Below are 20834 nucleotides of genomic sequence, written 5' to 3' on the forward strand. Positions count from 1 at the left end.
AGAAAATGTGACTAATGGCTAACTAGCTATGCGCTTTCGTTTATAGAGGTGAAGGGGCACAAACAATGGTCACAAATGGTGATCCTGCTTCAGGCAGACAGCCGTCAGGACTCGAAAGAAAAATACATTGTGCGTTGTTGTGTTTTTCCTTCTTGTTACGCGTTCTCCTTGATCCCACGTAGCCAGAGGACACGCTGAGTTGTTCCCGGTAGCCCAGACGACTGTTCAGTAGCAGTAGCAGCTGGATACAATCTGTGTACTCTACATTACATGCACTGCAAGATATACAGCCTTACACACTACTCCAGCTGTAAGGCTATTCATTTTTCATTTGAGCTGAAATTGAATACTTGTATTCAATCTTTCGTAGCTGCTGTCTCTCTTTTATTTCTTTTCTTTTTTTATCCTTCACGCTCTCTTCTCCTCTTTCCAAGCTCCACCTCTTCCTATTGGCTCCCGTTCTCCTCAGTTCTTCTTAATGCCGAAAGTCATTTGTTAGTCCTGCCATATGAAACTGTCTGTCACTAGAAACTATGGAGATGTCCTCTGACCTCCCTGGGACTGCTTCCTATAGGCTGTGATGTCACTGAGCTCTGCAGCTCACCTCCCTTTGTTTACATTGCCCACCTCGCTGCCTTCCCCAGGCTACATGGCTGAGTGGCTTTGAAGAGAAGGGGAGTGTGGGGCAGATATGTTGTTAATTAACAAATCCACAGTTAGTGCTATGAATCCACAGTAAAGCGAATAGCATTTTATTACGCAACAATCATTTCAACAATTACTTCATTAGTATTGTAAACTTCAAACGTAAAACTTAGAAAAAGGTTTGCGATTTCAATTTAGCATTTCATAATGTTTGCTTAAAGTAGGGTAATACAATTATACATTAACAATGTCGGACGGCAGAGCGCTCATGGTAGTGACATTGCAGGGACTTCTGGGCTTCATGGCAGCAGCTTCCCAGACCCTTCCATTGGGTCTCTTGCGCATGCACCCTCTAGCAGGCCTGGTTAACAGCAGGGTTTTTCAGCCTGCATTGAACCGCGACCACCTATTGACAGTGTCTCATCACTGTCTATAGGCACTCTCTTGGTGGAAACAGCCAGCCCAGATACCTCGGCGTAGCGCTGGGCAGTGTTGCCAGAAGAGAGGTCATCACCACGGACTCGTCCAGCCTGGGCTCGGGTGCTGTGTGAAATAGCAGGGGTGTGCAGTTTACCTGGCCTTGCAGAATTTTTTGCAGGAGGCTCAAGGGAGACATGCTTGTCCATACAGACAACACAACAGTGTTGGCTTACATCAACCACCAGGGCAGCCTCAGGTCGCCCAGCTTTTGTTCTGAGCACACGAGAACCTCCTCTCACTGCGGGCAATACACCTGCCTGGGGTGACAAACTGGGTGGCGGACCTCCTCTCAAGGAGAGTTCCCAGCACCTCAGAGTGGAGGCTTCACCCCGAGGTGGTAAGCCTCATTTGGGAGAAGTTTGGGAGAGCAGAGATAGATCTCTTTGCACCCCAGACCGGAGCTCCCAGGGGGCGCCGCACATTTGGCCGAGTGCCGCCCGGGGTGGGGGGGCGGGGGAGGGCCTAGGTCAGCCAAGGTGTCCTCGGCTCACCGCGCACCAGCAATCCTGTAGTCTGGTCGGGCGCCTGCAGGCTTGCCTGTAAGCTGCCCGACAGCTCCGTTGTCCTCCGATGCTGTAGCTCTGGGTTGGCTGCATGGCGGGGCTGAAGTGTGAAAAAAAGCGGTCGGCTGACAGCACATGCTTCAGAGGACAGCGTAAGCTCGTCTTCGCCGCTCCTGAGTCAGCACGGGGGTGGTAGCAGTGAGCTGAGCTTAAAAAATAATTAGATATACCAAATTGGGAGAAAATAATAAAATAAATGGCGATTACTGCATTTATAAAGAAATATAAAAATAAAAAAAAGAAATGTAACCATGAACCTTCAAGGTCACTGCATCCATGATTGCAGCAGACTTGTAGGGAAAATGACACTGAGATCTGTGAGTGCAGTGCCTTTATCTTATTCAAGTTTCAGGTCTTTAGGAGGTAAATACACAAGCAGTAATGTTTACATTTCTAATTTAGGGAACCAGGGTTATGACAATAACCAAACGTTTTCCTCTTTCAGGTTCAGAAAGTATTTACAAAAAAAAATGAATTTGTAATTTTTTTCTTATGTCCCGTTTCAGATTTGACTCTGTTCAAAGTAACTATAGCAGATTCATTAAATGCAGACAACAAAAAATTACATTGAACCAAAATATCCAGGCAGTAGGTATATTAACCCTTTGCAGTCCATTTATTAAGTGCGCGTCAGGAGCGTCAGGTCCAATTTATTTTCACACGCGCAGTTAATTTTAGACGCGCTGTTTAAAAGTATTTTTTTTCCACAGTCAAACGGGTTTAAAAGGCCCTGCATATCAACAAAGCACTCACTAGGCATCTCCAGCCCCGCCCCACCCTTTCGTTCGCTTTCGCTTTCACTTATACTAAGAAATAAATAATAATAATAATAATAATAATAGTCGTACATACTGATCAATCATCTCCTGATCACTCGTTTTATCACCCAACTCCTCAATAATGCAATCCAAGTCATTATTTTAATACTATAACATAAACTGCAAATGTCCGTGATAGTCTCTGTGCGCTGATGCAGTATCAGACAGCTTGTTTCCTTATGACCGCCCATATGAGATGCCAGGGGCAGCTGTGACTAATCATGAGATGCGCCTTTTATTTATTTATTTATTTATTTTTCGGCTTGTCTCGGCTCTTGTCACTCCCACTCGGGCATTGAATGGTTTTCTCGGCTTTTTCCGGAGAAAAAACAACTAGAAACCTGTTTTTTGCGTTCTTTTGATGATGTCGGACAGGGTCCGACAATGGACTGGATAGGAATAATTGCAATGTCGGACCAGGTCCGACAATGGACCGCAAAGGGTTAAAAGTTCACTACTGTAACAGACAATGCCAAACAGATTTCATTAAATATTCAGACCTCCAAGGAGGCTTGGTACCTGCTCCTTTCTCTTAATGAAGCAACCGTGATCCCGTCTTTCAGGGTTAGGCCTTGTGACTATCCACAGCAGTCTCACGTCCAGCTTTTTCCGCCGTCCGGAATGTGCAACTCAGTCAACACACCACCTGCTCCCGGTCATCTTCTGGCTTACTCCTGTTCAATTTTCCGAACCTTCCTGTACCTCCCAAATACACTGACTACTGTTTCTCAGCAAAATTTCAGTTTTTATTTGGCTGTTACAACTGTTGAATTTACTCTCTTTTTTTCTCCTGAACCGCTAACCTTCCATTCTGTTCTCCGTCAGTCCCTTGTCCCGCCTCCAACCCCGGCTGATTGGGCACTAGCATTTTCCCGCCATGGCAAGAATAATACATTTTCTGAAAGAGACAGTACCACATTTCAACCTATTAAAATGTTCAACCTATTACAAATACACTCATTTCAATCACAGCACCAGCATTGTTACAGGAGGGAGGGAGCATGAACTGGATACACTGCGATGTTTAGAAGAAAAATCTCTTCGAATGTTCCCAAGTAAAAGTTGAAATTCCCTAGTTTATTCAGAAAAAATGGTTGCTATATGGACAACAGCAAATACAGCAAAGGTCATGCAAAGGTCATGTGTGTCTTCTAAACACTGCAGGGGTTCTCTAACACTGTAACTAGTGCTGCATACAACATGTACATTCTAAATACATACGGCTTGCAAACAGAGATTTCTTTAACTTACAACAGATAAAAAATTTCAAAATAAAGTGCTTCAACGTGTGCTTTTTTGAAAACTGCACCTTTGAGACCTACATCGTGAATGGAAGTGCACAGTAATTAGGATTTGTGGAATTCTTTTATTTGCTATAACCTCTTTAAATGAAGTAAAGTAATCAATACAATCGCATGACCCTGCAATAACCATGGGGGAACTTAGAAGAGACTATGAAGTGTGCTTCAGGTGAATCCACATACTGTACACGACTAGTATGAACATAAGATGGGTTTTTAATATACAACACGAATGTTTTAAATAATAAATGCCTTTTTTTCCCAGTTTTTATTTTCTAATCTAGTTGGTATTTGTTCGGTTTCAACATGTTTTAAGTTGTAGCTTAATTCTCCCTCTCCCCATCATTATAGCAGATCCAGTTTCCTGCCACGGTGCGTTTACCTGGTTACCTGGCAACTAAGCCAGGCTCACATTCACACTATCCGGGAAAGTTGGTAAGCATCACAAACATACAATCCTATAAGAAACTATGTCGTTTGTTTTTTTTGTTTTTTTTTTGTTTGGTTTTTTGCGATCACATGATTTGAATAAATCAAAGTTCATATTTTTCACCTAAAAGCATTTTCGGGTAATAAAGGACATATGTGAGCCAGAAATGTTGTTTCTATCTTCAATCTGATTGGCTGGTGAACATGGCAAGGTGTATAATATAGAAATATACATACAGGCTAATAATCACACACAAACTATTTATTTTGGCATCTTTTTACGTGATGTTTCCCTCAAGTTTGTTAGTAACATACATCTCCAAGATGTGAATCAGCAGAGTATGCACAGAATAGTATAGAATAAGAACTGGCAATGAAGAGTTTAAAGAAAATGGCGTGTTATTTAAGACCTAGATGCCATTAGGTAAGCAAATGAGGTGTTAGTATGATAAACTATATTACAATGGCTGATGAATCACTTCTTGTGTTTCAAGATACATGTAAAAGTGTGACAGACAGACGGATGTACGGACAGAGAGACGTGAGCATACTGATATTTCCAATAATTTAAGCTAAATAGTGTTAATACAGAGTTTATCAGATATATGGGAAAATGTGTGGTATACATACATATATACACATATATACATACATACATACATACATACACACACCCGCCTGCACTGTTTCATCCCCTGATAATACTGATTAGAAGATTAAGATGGTACTGTGGACATTTGTTAATGATCTAAAACAACAGTGATGGATATCAACACAGGTGTTTAAAAAGTCACTTGGGGAGACTAACTTGTGGTTTCTGTTTTCTCTCATTCAGAGGCTTCATTTTATATGCTGTTCAATATGATAGCCATTTTCCTCAAGTACACCATCCATTGTTGGCTGGGTGATTGATGTAAATCGCTGATCTGTGCATCATCACAGCAAGAGCCTGCATGTTATAGTGGCGCAGTAATGGTTAGGGATGAGTAGGCAGTTTAATGGTAAACCCCAAGTTCTGTACTTTAATAACTTTGACCCCGTTCAATGGATTCGCATGAAAATATGGATGTGTGGTCCCTTTGGTTGGATCTCTTGATTGTGGGCCATTTCGTTCTGCTTGGATATGCGGATTCCGAGATCCAGATAGTGGGAAAAAAATTAAAAATCTGTGTTTTTTGCAGGGGTTTTGGAAAAAACGGTTTGGAATTTTTGTTTGACAATTTTACGGTACAAGGGGACTGGCCCAGAATAGTGCATTATTCTGGTTTGGAGAAAAAATATTAATCTGTTCCTGAGTTACAGGGATTAGAAATTTTGGTTCTGAGCATGCTCCGTACAGCATTTGCAATTAGATGTTTGATCTCGAAAAAGAAATTGGCCTCACGACAAAATATCCTTTTTCACGAGGGTCTAATCTTTCATCAGAAAAAAATCTTTAGTCGTGAGGCAGACATTTTGTATACAATTAAAAAAAAAAAAACCTGAAACTGCATAAAAATCATATGTCTTTATCTTGTGTTTATTTTATCTTTTAAAATCTTTTTTCGCCACACATCTCATGAAAAAGGAATTCTTCTCACGAAAAAAGCAGCTGTTTTGGCGAAAATAGAAGTACTCTGGAGAAAAAATAACTTAATGTCATTTATTTTGTCGTGAGGGGGATCTTCTTTCGTGAGTGTGGCAAAGTGGTAATGACGTGCAGGTGAGTGCAGTGCAGAATAATTACACAGACAGACGCTGGTACAGGTGCAAGGGTGTTTATTTATTTTTGTAAATGTCCAGAGCCTCAAGGCAAAACCTGTAAATAATAATAGTGCTGGAAGTGATACAGCGGCGTGTATCACTTCTAATTTATAATCCCGCGGGTTTGACCCGCAACCCCAAAGTCCCGTTCCGACACCCACACTAAACACGAACACAAAAGACAGTGCGTGATTCAAGTGCTAAAAGGTGCAAACACAAAGACAGTTGGTAGTGAAAGGTGAGTGGTGAAGTCCGGGTTTTTCGCTGGCCTGCGGCTGCAGCTCCGGATCGTGCTCAGTAATCTTCTGTGACAAATAACACACAAGACACACAGTGTTAATACACAGACACAGAACACTCACGGCTTATTCACAGTACGGGCTCCTTCTCGGTTATTTAACTTAACCATATGCAAAGGAACAGATCACTCAAGCCATGCCCCCTATTTATACCCTCGCCCATGACCCCGAGGTTAACGAGCGCATCCGCTCCTCCAGTCCTCGGATGCCACGCCGCTTACCGTCTGGGTCACTGAGCTTGGGTGCCATGGCTCCGCCCCCTTCCGAACTGACCGACTTCCATCTACCCTACGGAATAAATTGTCGTGCCATTTCATTAAGGGTACTCTGTTCCTCGTATACCGTGCTCTCACAGGTCGAGAGGGAGATCTAACACTAAGACTCATTCGATCTTTGTCACATATGCCACCGCTCAGAGTGGAGCCGAAGGAACACTCGGCTAAACCTACCTTTCCCATTACTCCCCCCTCCCGGGAAAAATAATCCGCATTTTGGTGGTCTTTCCCTGCACGGTGTACCATATGGTACATGAAGGGCTGCAATGCCACCGAGTTATCCGGGCATTGCTGTCCTTCATTGTGCTTAACCACTTGAGTGGGGCGTGGTCAGTGACAAGATCAAATGAGTGTCCCAGCAGGTAGTATCTTAAAGAGTGAGTAGCCCATTTAATGGCCAAACACTCTTTTTCGACGACGGAGTAGTTGCGCTCCCGAGGGAGCATTTTTTTACTTATATACAGAACAGGGTGTTCTACTCCGCCTACCATTTGAGACAGGACTGCACCCAAACCGACATCCGAAGCATCGCTGTGGAGGATGAATCTCTTAGTGAAGTCTGGAGTGATGAGAGCAGGGGCCTGGCAAAGTCTCTGCTTAACAGTATTAAACGCCCCCTGACATTCTTCTGACCATTTAATTAAATTTGGTGCGCTCTTTTTGGTGAGGTCAACTAAGGGATTAACCACTGTGGCATACTCGGGGATAAAGCGGCGGTAATAACCGGCTAACCCCAGTAGCGACCGCACTTGAGCCTTGGTTTTGGGGATTGCCGCGTCTACCAAGGCCTGGACCTTGGAGACAACGGGTTTCACCCTGCCATTCCCCATTACAAATCCCAAATATTGTGTTTCTCTTTTGGCAAACGCACATTTTCGCAAGTTAGCTGTCAGCCGGGCTGCCCTTAGAGACTGAAGGACGGCTGTGATCCTAGCCAAATGCTCTCGCCAGGTGGAGCTGTAAATGACCACATCATCAATATACGCTGCCGCATATTCACGATGTGGGTGTAAAACCTGGTCCATCAGTCTCTGGAAGGCAGCAGGCGCACCATGTAACCCAAACGGCATGGTTGTAAAATGAAACAGCCCCTCTGGTGTTGAAAATGCGGTTTTCTCTCTAGACCTACGAGTTAACGGGATCTGCCAATATCCCTTCGTCAGATCCAGAGTGGAGATGAACCTCGCCGTCCCCAGTCTATCTAGGAGTTTGTCGACCCGATGCATGGGATACGCATCAAACTTGGCAATAGCGTTTACCTTGCGGAAATCAACGCAGAAGCGGTTGGTGCCGTCCTTTTTGGCCACTATCACAATTGGACTGCACCACTCGCTCCTGGAAGGCTCAATCACCCCAAGTTCGAGCATGTCCCATACCTCTTTGCGAACGCCACTCCGTCGACTTTCCGGGATCCGGTAAGGTCTCTCTCGCACTGTGACACCTGGGGGAGAGATAATGTCATATTCAGCGAGGTTAGTTCTACCGGGCGTGTTAGAAAAAACATCGCTAAATTCCTCAATTAACCTACGTAGTTCACGTTGCTGATCAGGAAGTAACTGTTCCCCCATCGAAATGTTCTTTGTGCTAGAGGGTTCTAGCTCGGGCCCTAAATCATCCTCTATATTGCCTGGGGCTATAAATAACACCTCTCTTGCCTGCCAGGGCTTTAATAAATTTATGTGATAAATTTCTTTTTTGTTACGGCGATCGGGCTGTTTAATTTCGTAATTCACCTTTCCTATAGCCCGAATCACCTCATATGGCCCTTGCCATTTAGCACATAGTTTGGATTCCGCTGAGGGAAGTAGCAGCATTACCTTGTCTCCAGGTCGAAAAGTTCGGATTAATGCATTTTGATTGTAATGCTGCTGTTGTCGATGCTGAGCCGATCTGAGATTGTCTTGGGCCAAACGACCGACCAAATCTAGGCGATCTCTCAGTAGGAGCACATGCTGCACTACATTTTTGGACGAGCCTTTGTGCTCCTCCCACCCCTCTCTCAACAGATCGAGAATGCCGCGAGGCTGTCGGCCGTACAAGAGCTCGAAGGGGGAGAACCCTGTCGAACTCTGCGGCACCTCTCTCACTGCAAAAAGGAGGTAGGGAAGAAGCGATGCCCAATGTTTTTGCTCCTGATTCACAAATCGTCTCAGCATCGCCTTTAGAGTCTGATTAAAACGTTCCACCAAACCGTCCGTCTGTGGATGGTAAACCGACGTTCTGATGGGACGTATTTTTAGTAATTTATATACCTGCTGTAGCGTATTTGACAAGAAATTAGTTCCATGATCAGTCAATATCTCGTTGGGGATCCCTACTCTTGCCATAATCTGCACTAGTTCTTTGGCTATCGCAGCAGCACTAGTGGACCTCAATGGAACTGCCTCTGGGTATCGCGTTGCGTAATCTACCACCACTAATATATGCGTATACCCGGAGTCAGAAGGTAGCAAAGGGCCGACTATGTCCACTGCGATGCGTTCAAAGGGGGTGGAAATAATCGGCAGTGGGACCAAAGGGGCGGGGCGCACTCGACCCGGCGCTACTCTCTGGCAGTCTGGGCATGTGGCTACATATTTCGACACTTCTTTATAAACACCTGGCCAAAAGAATCGAGCCAATATCCGTTCCCTTGTCTTGTCAACTCCGAGGTGCCCCGCAAAAGGGATATCATGCGCCAGCCTCATGACCTCCAGCCGACAAGACGGGGGGACCAATAATTGTGTTACAGGATGTCCTGTGCCCGCGGCCAGGTTTACCCTATATAGTAATTGCCCCTTGATAATGAAGTGTGGAAATACTAGTGCCCCAGCGCCTTCAACATCCTTACCTTCAATGGACCGGACCTGTCCCCGAATGTGCACCAGTGATGGGTCATTGTCCTGCTTCCACACTAGGTTCACATTCGAGTGCCACATGTCCGGTATATTGAGCGGGGCGGGAGTAACATCTGCCCTTGATGGCCCAGTAACCTCGCCCTCTCGGTCACACTGCGTTCCGACCCCCTTCGACTGACGTTTTTCACCGTTATAACAGGCTCCCACCAGCCCCCAGCCTTGTCTCATTAACGCTCCCTCCCATTTCCGCAGCCTTCTCTCTTTGTTTGTTTTTTTCGGCCGGAACAGGGAAGAGAACATTTCCGCTTGAAATGGAAAAACATTACCAATTATTTCCCCTTCTACTTTTTCTGCCACATTTGCGTGTATGGCCGGGACTGCCCTTAATTTCAATAAATCTTTATAGTTGGGCCAGTCCCGACCCAGAATAATGGGATGTGGTAACCTTTCCGCTACCCCAACTACCAGGGAACGTTTCATCGGACCGACCGATAAATATGCTTTTACTGTGGGGTATGTTGCCGTGTCTCCATGGATACAGGAGATCGCCACCTGACCTTGTGGCTGCCACACCATACCGCCCAAGAGAGATGCTCTAATTAAGGTCTGACCACACCCTGTGTCCACTAATGCATGGGTCTTCACATTTCCAAAAATCACCTTAACAATACAAGGCCCCTCCCGACCATTTTTCCCTCGCTTACCCGCTTCAGATGCCAGATTACAGACGGCCACGTCACACTCCATCGCAGATGGGCATGACCTAGCCTGATGTCCCGGCTGGCGGCACCTAAAACAGGTAGGGGGAAAGGAGGGCACAGTATTAAATGGTCTGTCCCGCTGCTGGTATGGCAACGGGGCAGGGGCAGCACCTCTACCCCAGCTGGGGGCCAACCTTGGTCTCCATGAAGAGGAGGCAAGGTCGCCCATTGGGGTTGGTGCTCTCGGAGGTCGTTGACCCGGTCCTGGTGGTGGGGCTGATGGAGCAGAGAGAGGAGGTGGGGCTCGGCTGCTCCGTTGAGGTAGCAGGGTGAGTAGCCCGGTCTGGGCGGATACCAGGGAGTCCTCGAAGTCCTCAGCGAGCTTGACTGCCTGTTCCAGGGTGTCGGGGTTGTGGCGCCGTATCCATCCTTGGGTCTCGGCGCCGACCACATGACAAAACTGCTCAATAACGATGGCCTCCCCCATCTGGGCAGTTGTTTTTAGCGCCGGGGTGAGCCAGTGTATCATGTGGTCACAGAGCTTCTGCGCGACCACCCTGGGGCGTACGTTCGGGGACCTCCTGTACTCCCTGAACCTCACTCTGTGCGTTTCCTCCGTAATATTCAGACGGCGGAGAATAGCCAGCTTTACCAGGTCATATTGAGCGGCGTCGTCATCCCCCATTGCCTGGTATGCTGCCTGCGCTTCCCCAATCAGGCAGGGTCCCAGCTGGCTTGCCCAGAACTGTCGGGGCCATGACGCGGTGGTAGCCAGCCGCTCAAATGCCACCAGGTATGCCTCTGGATCATCATCCGCCGTCATTTTATGCGTCCTGGCTTTGGGCGCTATGAAGCCGCGTTCCGCTGATGCTGTGGGAGGTATTGCCAGCCCGACCCTCTCGATCAGCGCGGTGTACCTCTCCTCTCTCCGTCTTTCCTCCCCCTCCCGTCTGCTGTCCAGCTGCTCCAGCAGCGGCGACAGTGTTGCGTAGTCCATCTCCTACTTCTGACGACCACGTGTGGCAAAGTGGTAATGACGTGCAGGTGAGTGCAGTGCAGAATAATTACAGACGCTGGTACAGGTGCAAGGGTGTTTATTTATTTTTGTAAATGTCCAGAGCCTCAAGGCAAAACCTGTAAATAATAATAGTGCTGGAAGTGATACAGCGGCGTGTATCACTTCTAATTTATAATCCCGCGGGTTTGACCCGCAACCCCAAAGTCCCGTTCCGACACCCACACTAAACACGAACACAAAAGACAGTGTGTGATTCAAGTGCTAAAAGGTGCAAACACAAAGACAGTTGGTAGTGAAAGGTGAGTGGTGAAGTCCGGGTTTTTCGCTGGCCTGCGGCTGCAGCTCCGGATCGTGCTCAGTAATCTTCTGTGACAAATAACACACAAGACACACAGTGTTAATACACAGACACAGAACACTCACGGCTTATTCACAGTACGGGCTCCTTCTCGGTTATTTAACTTAACCATATGCAAAGGAACAGATCACTCAAGCCATGCCCCCTATTTATACCCTCGCCCATGACCCCGAGGTTAACGAGCGCATCCGCTCCTCCAGTCCTCGGATGCCACGCCGCTTACCGTCTGGGTCACTGAGCTCGGGTGCCATGGCTCCGCCCCCTTCCGAACTGACCGACTTCCATCTACCCTACGGAATAAATTGTCGTGCCATTTCATTAAGGGTACTCTGTTCCTCGTATACCGTGCTCTCACAGGTCGAGAGGGAGATCTAACACTAAGACTCATTCGATCTTTGTCACAGTGAGGTTCTTTCGTTCTTGCGAAAAAAGATGTACTCTGGCAAAAAAAGAATGTGGACAGCTACCGCCGAGTCCTCGGGAGAGGTTTGCCCGAGACAGACAGCACTTCCTGGGGCAACAGCGCGAGGTACCTCCCTTACATTTTAGTTGCTGATGTCTCAGCCTCTGTTCAAGTTAGAGACAAGAGACCCCTTAACCGCCGCTGGGTTAGCACGTTTGCCTAGCGCGCGAAAGATCAGTGGATCGAAAACTGGTGAAAACTTTTTTTTTTTGTATTAATTATACTTTTATACTAACATAATTTTTTAGTTTTTGTACATAAGTGTGAATATTCAAAATGTCAACTGTGTATTACATTTTATATATTAAATATTTTAATGGTTATAGTAAAATTAAACGTCTTCGCTAGAAAACTATCAACTACCTGTATTATGTTTTTTCTTTCTTTTTTTTTTTTGCTGCAAGAGATGGTACCACAACTTTTATATCACCTACATTTTTTTTTTTTGGATTGAGACAAAAAAAAAAAAAGCCTACATTTATATGTTTTATTTAACATCATGTAATCAAAGAAGCTACAGAACGATATCAAAAGTCTGCTGAAATTGCATTTGAACTGTGGGCTAAGTTTTGACATGCACATGTTTTTTTTTTTAATATAGAAACATTTTCGTACTAACTTTTGATGCCTATGATTAATACGTTTTAATACGTTTTGTGACTAATTTGAAGCTATTAATATGTTTCAATATTAAGTAAATCGAGTTATAAATCAAATTGATTCATCTTGTTACACATGTGATTTATTAAAATGTTTGGATATACTGTTACTTGATTGATTACTGTCTCAGTCATCTATTTTCAAATGGTTTTCTTTAGATTTTGCTGCAGCAGCGCTGCGGCGTTCAGCTTATTTTATTAAACAATAAACAAAAGGTTTAAACAAAACAAACACCAAACAAACAAAAGGGCACATTGGCCAAACAAATAAGTATCGGCAGTTGTTTTTTTAAATAACTCTCTCTTGGTTTGCTCTCCCGTACACTCCTCTGTACCCCCCCCCGAGGGTAGAGAGCTGCAGGTTTATATACAGTGACCATCTCCCGATTAGCAACAATTAATCAATGAATTAACTCGGGAGATGGTCACCGTCTGCACGAGTTTAATAAGGATGTGTGACTGTCAGCTAGCTAGATAAATCACTAGCTGATCAGTCATGCATCCTCACAAGGTTTTTAAAATATAAAAACAATAACAAATACGCGGCGCCTTTATCCGCGCCGCAAACAATAATACAAATAATTAAACAGTGCTCATATAAATATAGGGGCGGGACACTCCGCCACATATCTGTTTCCTCCATTTATTATTTTAGGCCATATTCTGAAGCTGTGGAAAAATACAATATTGGAAAGGGATATGTACTAAAAATATGAATGAACTACATTTCTTAGAAAGACACTTTAAAGTGCCAAAAAGCTTTCAAAATGTAGGGCCACAAGTTTAATGCTAGTCGAGAAACTGATATTTCAGTAATGAGTGTATAAATTACCTAAATGTTTCACTCTAGACCTTTGATTCAAAAGGGGTTTTTATAGTGAATGAGATCCAACTTCGCCAGCCCTTCCCATATTGTCTGTGTATTTTTCAGTTGACATACAATCCATGTTCTTACTGATATGTAGCATTGTGGGGGCCTATTCAATCTATTGCCGGTGTTGTTCATTTTCATTAAATCAGGGAAATCTGCAGACATTTTTGTAATAATCAGTTATTAACTGAAGATACTAAACGACTATAAGATGGGAGTGTTTCCTACTGATTAAATATTTACTATGGACAAGGTTTTCTCTTTACATTCTTTGCTTGGTGTTAGCACATTCACCTTTCTGCATATTGTGGAACAAATGTGCTTTTTAGAAAATTCCTTGACTTGAACTTAAGGGACACACAGATGTCTCAGAGCAGCCTGAAGAAGTTCTTCTTTTTTTGTGTGTGCCCACAAAACAATTTGACTCCTATTTTCTCTCCATTTTGAAATGTCCAATTCCCCACACAGCTCAGGAGAACTGAATGTTCAGTGGCATCCTCCGATCACATCACCAAACCAGCTTCCTCTTCTACACCCAAGGAGTCAAGAATGGATGTCAGCGAACTACCGACCTCTGGAGGACAAAAGCTAGCCCCGCAGGTCCGCTTTTGAGCTCAATGGGAGCCAATGCGACGCTCCCTTCGGAATCCCCAGCAAAGACCAGCGACTTTGCACAGCCAGGACACGAACCTGCGCTGTACGACTCACCCTGCGCACCACGTGGCTGTACGGCTCACCCTGCGCACCACGTGGCCGTACGACTCACCCTGCGCACCACGTGGCCGTACGACTCACCCTGCGCACCACGTGGCTGTACGGCTCACCCTGCGCACCACGTGGCTGTACGGCTCACCCTGCGCACCACGTGGCCGTACGACTCACCCTGCGCACCACGTGGCTGTACGGCTCACCCTGCGCACCACGTGGCTGTACGGCTCACCCTGCGCACCACGTGGCTGTACGGCTCACCCTGCGCACCACGTGGCTGTACGACTCACCGTGCGCACAACGTGGCTGTACGACTCACCCTGCGCACCACGTGGCTGTACGACTCACCCTGCGCACCACGTGGCTGTACGGCTCACCCTGCGCACCACGTGGCTGTACGGCTCACCCTGCGCCACGTGGCTGTACGGCTCACCCTGCGCACCACGTGGCTGTACGACTCACCCTGCGCATCACGTGGCTGTACGGCTCACCCTGCGCACCACGTGGCTGTACGACTCGCCCTGCGCACCACTTGGCTGTACGACTCACCGTGCGCACCACATGGCTGACCCTGCGCACCACATGGCTGACCCTGCGCACCACGTGGCTGTGCTTCTACCCGGGGAGCCACTCGGGTACCCCTGAAGAATGTATTTTTAGTCAGTATCTACTCTGACTATTCAAAAGGAACAACATAGAAATAAAACCACCCAAGAAAGTGAGAGTTTATTATTAAATAAAAAAAAAACAACACAGCACAATGTTCACTTTTTAGAAAACTGTTAAATGATATTCACAATACATAAATTAGATGGACAACAACATAAGGACAACATATAAGTACAGTGCCTTGCGAAAGTATTCGGCCCCCTTGAACTTTGCGACCTTTTGCCACATTTCAGGCTTCAAACATAAAGATATGAAACTGTAATTTTTTGTGAAGAATCAACAACAAGTGGGACACAATCATGAAGTGGAACGAAATTTATTGGATATTTCAAACTTTTTTAACAAATAAAAAACTGAAAAATTGGGCGTGCAAAATTATTCAGCCCCCTTAAGTTAATACTTTGTAGCGCCACCTTTTGCTGCGATTACAGCTGTAAGTTGCTTGGGGTATGTCTCTATCAGTTTTGCACATCGAGAGACTGAAATTTTTGCCCATTCCTCCTTGCAAAACAGCTCGAGCTCAGTGAGGTTGGATGGAGAGCATTTGTGAACAGCAGTTTTCAGTTCTTTCCACAGATTCTCGATTGGATTCAGGTCTGGACTTTGACTTGGCCATTCTAACACCTGGATATGTTTATTTGTGAACCATTCCATTGTAGATTTTGCTTTATGTTTTGGATCATTGTCTTGTTGGAAGACAAATCTCCGTCCCAGTCTCAGGTCTTTTGCAGACTCCATCAGGTTTTCTTCCAGAATGGTCCTGTATTTGGCTCCATCCATCTTCCCATCAATTTTAACCATCTTCCCTGTCCCTGCTGAAGAAAAGCAGGCCCAAACCATGATGCTGCCACCACCATGTTTGACAGTGGGGATGGTGTGTTCAGGGTGATGAGCTGTGTTGCTTTTACGCCAAACATAACGTTTTGCATTGTTGCCAAAAAGTTCGATTTTGGTTTCATCTGACCAGAGCACCTTCTTCCACATGTTTGGTGTGTCTCCCAGGTGGCTTGTGGCAAACTGTAAACGACACTTTTTATGGATATCTTTAAGAAATGGCTTTCTTCTTGCCACTCTTCCATAAAGGCCAGATTTGTGCAGTATACGACTGATTGTTGTCCTATGGACAGAGTCTCCCACCTCAGCTGTAGATCTCTGCAGTTCATCCAGAGTGATCATGGGCCTCTTGGCTGCATCTCTGATCAGTCTTCTCTTTGTATGAGCTGAAAGTTTAGAGGGACGGCCAGGTCTTGGTAGATTTGCAGTGGTCTGATACTCCTTCCATTTCAATATTATCGCTTGCACAGTGCTCCTTGGGATGTTTAAAGCTTGGGAAATCTTTTTGACTCCAAATCCGGCTTTAAACTTCTCCACAACAGTATCTCGGACCTGCCTGGTGTGTTCCTTGTTCTTCATGATGCTCTCTGCGCTTTAAATGGACCTCTGAGACTATCACAGTGCAGGTGCATTTATACGGAGACTTGATTACACACAGGTGGATTCTATTTATCATCATTAGTCATTTAGGTCAACATTGGATCATTCAGAGATCCTCACTGAACTTCTGGAGAGAGTTTGTTGCACTGAAAGTAAAGGGGCTGAATAATTTTGCACGCCCAATTTTTCAGTTTTTTATTTGTTAAAAAAGTTTGAAATATCCAATAAATTTCATTCCACTTCATGATTGTGTCCCACTTGTTGTTGATTCTTCACAAAAAATTACAGTTTCATATCTTTATGTTTGAAGCCTGAAATGTGGCAAAAGGTCGCAAAGTTCAAGGGGGCCGAATACTTTCGCAAGGCACTGTATATAGATTCACATTAGAAACATTCAAAATGTTTTGAAAAACTATTAACATCCCTAGTTTACATTACATTGTCCTTTTTATTTATTATTATTATTATAGTTTTTTTACTTTTTTATGTTTGCATTCTGGTTCATGTTGTAGTCAGGATGTTGTTTTTTTAACCCTATATTAATGAGAGATCAGGAGGAACGATCCAGCTTAAGTTTCCAGATTCTCTTTCACCAAAGTGTCTGTTTTGGTTTAACAGCAAGCACCCTCTACAGAGTCAAGTTTTCTTTCATATTGCTGTCAATGTGTCATATCGGTTAACAATGCTGTTGGCTCTTACCACTATAGGGGCCTTGCGTATCTAGTGTGTGTTACATTTGTCTCTGGGGAAAGAGAATCTGACAACAGCAGCTGGAGAGCTGCTCCTGAATTCAGTACATTTACAAAAATTGTACCAAAGATTTGAATAATTGCAATAAGAACCTTGTGCAGAAAGCTTGTAAATAGAGGACAGAATAACCCTATTGAATATTTACAAGGTTAATATGTCCCTTTTTTTGCCCTTCAGATAAATCATACCTATTTTGCACCTCCATAACTGTATAGGTGTCAAATGTGCAGTTTGTAAATAAACATGTGTTATAGAGAACTTGTATTTTTATTTTAAAACAGACATCTGGTGCTGCACTAAGTTCACAGTTTGCTTGCCTTGACTTCCTGGAAGTCAGTTACTGCTTTACATCCTGAGCATTTCACCGGAGCAGTGTATCCTGGGTCAAAGCATGTTACTGTCTGAAAGTGTCAATAAGGGAATCAGCTGACTGGCTATTGACAGGAAAGAAGCCAGGAAGGGGTGGGGACAATTTCCCTCTCCAAGTGACTGGACCCAGGAAGTGCAAGACAGACTAAAAGCATAGCTTGCAAATTGAGTTTTCTTTAACCTAGTCTATAGTTATGGCCAAAATGCATCTCCTAGAATTTTAGGATTGAGACATAATAACTAAAAAAAAATAATAATATATGAACATAATTTAGATCTTTTATTTACATTGTGTAATCAAAGAAAATGATATCGCAAAAGTCTACCAGAAGCCATAATAGTAGTACAGTATTTAGAAATGACAATTTTTCGGGTAAGTATATGGAAAACTATAAAGCTGTATGTAATAACATATGTTAACGTAACATTATTCAGCAGGTTTCATTCGACTTTATTAAGCAAAATGTGTTAATTCTATAGGGTGGTGCAAAACTTTTGATCATAGCTGTAGTACCAGATCATGTCAAATGAAAATACATGTTTGGTAATGGATGTGCAAGGTGGAAAAAATGTATGGAACTATTTTGGTAGATGCAATTACTTTAAGGAGTAGGTGGCTCACCAGTGTAATGCAGGGAGCTCAGGTTTATAAAGTAAAGCTGTTCTTCCCAGCTGTCATAGTGGCTGTGTGCATTAAGGAGTTGAGTGCATCTGGGATGTTGACAAGCCCTTATAAAAAACATGCCAGCCATGAAATCCTCTCACACACTCCTACTCCCCATGGACACCATATCACTACGAGCAAGATGTTTGCCATGCTGTTCAAACTGTGAAAGCACTAGCAATAATTCAGCACTGAGAAATACGTATTTGTTCTTTAAAAAATGTTTTCTTTGTGAGCCCCTATACAATAGATGCAGAATTGTTTTGCATTGTGAAGGTCAATTCTACAGTGTGTTGATATATAGATTAATCCTCAGATTTATACTTTCACCTTGGTATTTATACTAACACCTGGATATGAAGAACATGTAGTGAGCCATAAACTGCTTTGTTGTAAATCCAGGCTAGAAGACAGCAAGAGAGTCCAGAAGAGATTGTGGGCTTGCTTCAGCCCGTACTCTGTACTGTAGTTCTGCAGGTCCATTCTGTATAGAGATTGTGGGCTTGCTTCAGCCTGTACTCTGTACTGTAGTTCTGCAGGTCCATTCTGTAACACACATCACAGTCATAAGAACATAAGAACATAAGAAAGTTTACAAACTAGAGGAGGCCATTTGGCCCATCTTGCTCGTTTGGCTGTTAGTAGCTTATTGATCCCAGAATCTCATCAAGCAGCTTCTTGAAGGATCCCAGGGCATCAGCTTCAACAATATTACTGGGGAGTTGGTTCCAGATTCCCACGATTCTCTGTGTAAAAAAGTGCCTATTTTCTGTTCTGAATGCCGCTTCATCTAATCTCCACTTGTGACCCCTGGTCTTTGTTTCTTTTTTCAGGTCGAAAAAGGCCCTTGGGTCGACATTGTCAATACCTTTTAGAATTTTGAATGCTTGAATCAGATCAGCGCGTAGTCTTATTTGTTCAGTCAGGCTTATTGGTTCTACAGACCAAGAAGCCTGACTTCTATTATATGTAAACTTAAGGAAACTATAATAAGATCTGTGGCAAAGCGCCCCGCCCCTGTGTGCATTTGTGTTGTATGTTGCGTGTGTAAATGTTGGTGTATAGATTGGTACACGGGATATAAACGGGTCTGTGTTTCACGTGTATTTAAAGTGTAGATTTGTATTTAGGCACGAGGAGAGCACAAATCACTTCACGTGCTGGTTAAATGTAATATGTGAGCACGGGGTTGCACAGAATTAATTCACGTGCTGGGATTCAAGTGAATAATTAATTAGTAATTGAATCCCAGCACAACAGTATATATAGATGCACATTTTCACTCAGTCGGGGGTTGGGTGTTCGGAAGAGGAGAACGGGTGAGAGAGAGAGGAGAAACTAGAACGTAAAATCATTAAACGTAAAGATAAGTGTGTGTACTCACCGTGTTTGTTTGTCTCCGTGCACCGTTTGTGTTTAGTGCGTTTTGTCTGTCTGTTTATTTTGGCGTCAAGTGCCGTGTCCTGTTTTGTATTCCATTGTTCAAACCTTTTATTTTCTGTTCTGTTTATTAAATGCTGAACGCGATCACGCGTTCAGCCTCATCATCACTACCGTCTCTGTCTGTGTATTCCTTTTCTGGTCTGACGCCACCCACTCTGGCCGTCTTTGTGACACGTGGTGTCATCGTGGGATAATAGCGCCTCCAAGCGTCAGACCAGGAGAGGGGGTTTTGTGAAAAAAAAAAAAAAAAAAAAAAAAATAGTAAAGCGAGGATGGGAAGAAAGAGCTGCAGGAAGCAGCAGAAGCAGCAGCAGCAACAACAACAGCTGCAGCCCTCATCCTGCATGCCGGGCTGGGAGGAGGACAGCCACAACGGGGCAGTAGCCACCCCTCTACCCCCACTGCCACCGGGTTCCCCACCGTCCCGGGAAATATGGGACTGGCTGGTGCACCCCGAGGGGAACTTCGCCAGTGACCTCCCCATGGTTATTCACGCACTGCAGATGCGAGATGGGAAACGATGGGAGGACTGGGAGCAACAGCACAACCCGGCATCCGTTCGTGACCTCACCATTGTGGTGCTGGGTTACCTAGCTGCAGACATGGGAGGGATGCCTTCCAGTGAGCAAGAGGGAGAGGAGCAGTCGCTGCCCTCTCCAGTACCTGAGCGGGAGGAGCCTGAGCGTCCACAGCCCGAGTGGGAGGAGCCTGAGCGTCCACAGCCCGAGTGGGAGGAGCCTGAGCGTCCACAGCCCGAGTGGGAGGAGCCTGAGCGTCCACAGCCCGAGTGGGAGGAGCCTGAGCATCCACAGCCCGAGTGGGAGGAGCCTGAGCGTCCACAGCCCGAGTGGGAGGAGCCTGAGCGTCCTACGCCTGAGTGGGAGGAACCCGAACGTCCTACGCCTGAGTGGGAGGAACCCGAACGTCCTACGCCTGAGTGGGGGGAACCCGAGTGTCCACAGCCCAAAAGGGAGGAGTCGGGGCGTCCACAGCCCAAAAGGGAGGAGGTCGAGGATGATGGCTGGGAGGTTTTTTTAAAGAACCTCGCAGCAGAGTTATGCCCTGGCTGTGGGGCTTATGGGCACACGTTAGCCATATGCCCCACCCAGTATGAAGAGGAGGAACCAGCGCCCAGACGGGGGGACCGCGAGCGTCCAGCGCCCAGACGGGGGGACCGCGAGCGTCCAGCGCCCAGACGGGGGGACCGCGAGCGTCCAGCGCCTAGACGGGGGGACCGCGGGAATCCGAAGCCTGAGAGGCAGCTGTTCCCACCTTCACCAGCAGAGCAAGAATGCCTGCTGGTTTCCCCATCACAACCAGCAGAGGTAGAATGCCTG

The 20834-nt window shown here is 45.2% G+C and overlaps 1 protein-coding gene across 5 annotated transcripts in view; it reads left to right on the plus strand.

Annotated features, from left to right (window-relative positions):
- tmem198a (transmembrane protein 198a) overlaps positions 1-20834 on the plus strand; it is a 168498-nt gene that overhangs the window by 137649 nt on the left and 10015 nt on the right. For 3 of the 5 annotated variants that reach the window (XM_034004392.3, XM_059031993.1, XM_059031989.1), the window contains one exon: positions 4159-4242. The exons of 1 other annotated variant lie outside the window; for it this stretch is intronic. In XM_034004392.3, the coding sequence (XP_033860283.1) occupies positions 4159-4242 (84 nt within the window). The remainder of the gene's footprint in view (positions 1-4158; positions 4243-20834) is intronic. One more of the 5 variants, XM_059031990.1, reaches the window with a different exon arrangement.

This window comes from Acipenser ruthenus, chromosome 10 (assembly GCF_902713425.1).
Source record: "Acipenser ruthenus chromosome 10, fAciRut3.2 maternal haplotype, whole genome shotgun sequence".
NCBI lineage: Eukaryota > Metazoa > Chordata > Actinopteri > Acipenseriformes > Acipenseridae > Acipenser > Acipenser ruthenus.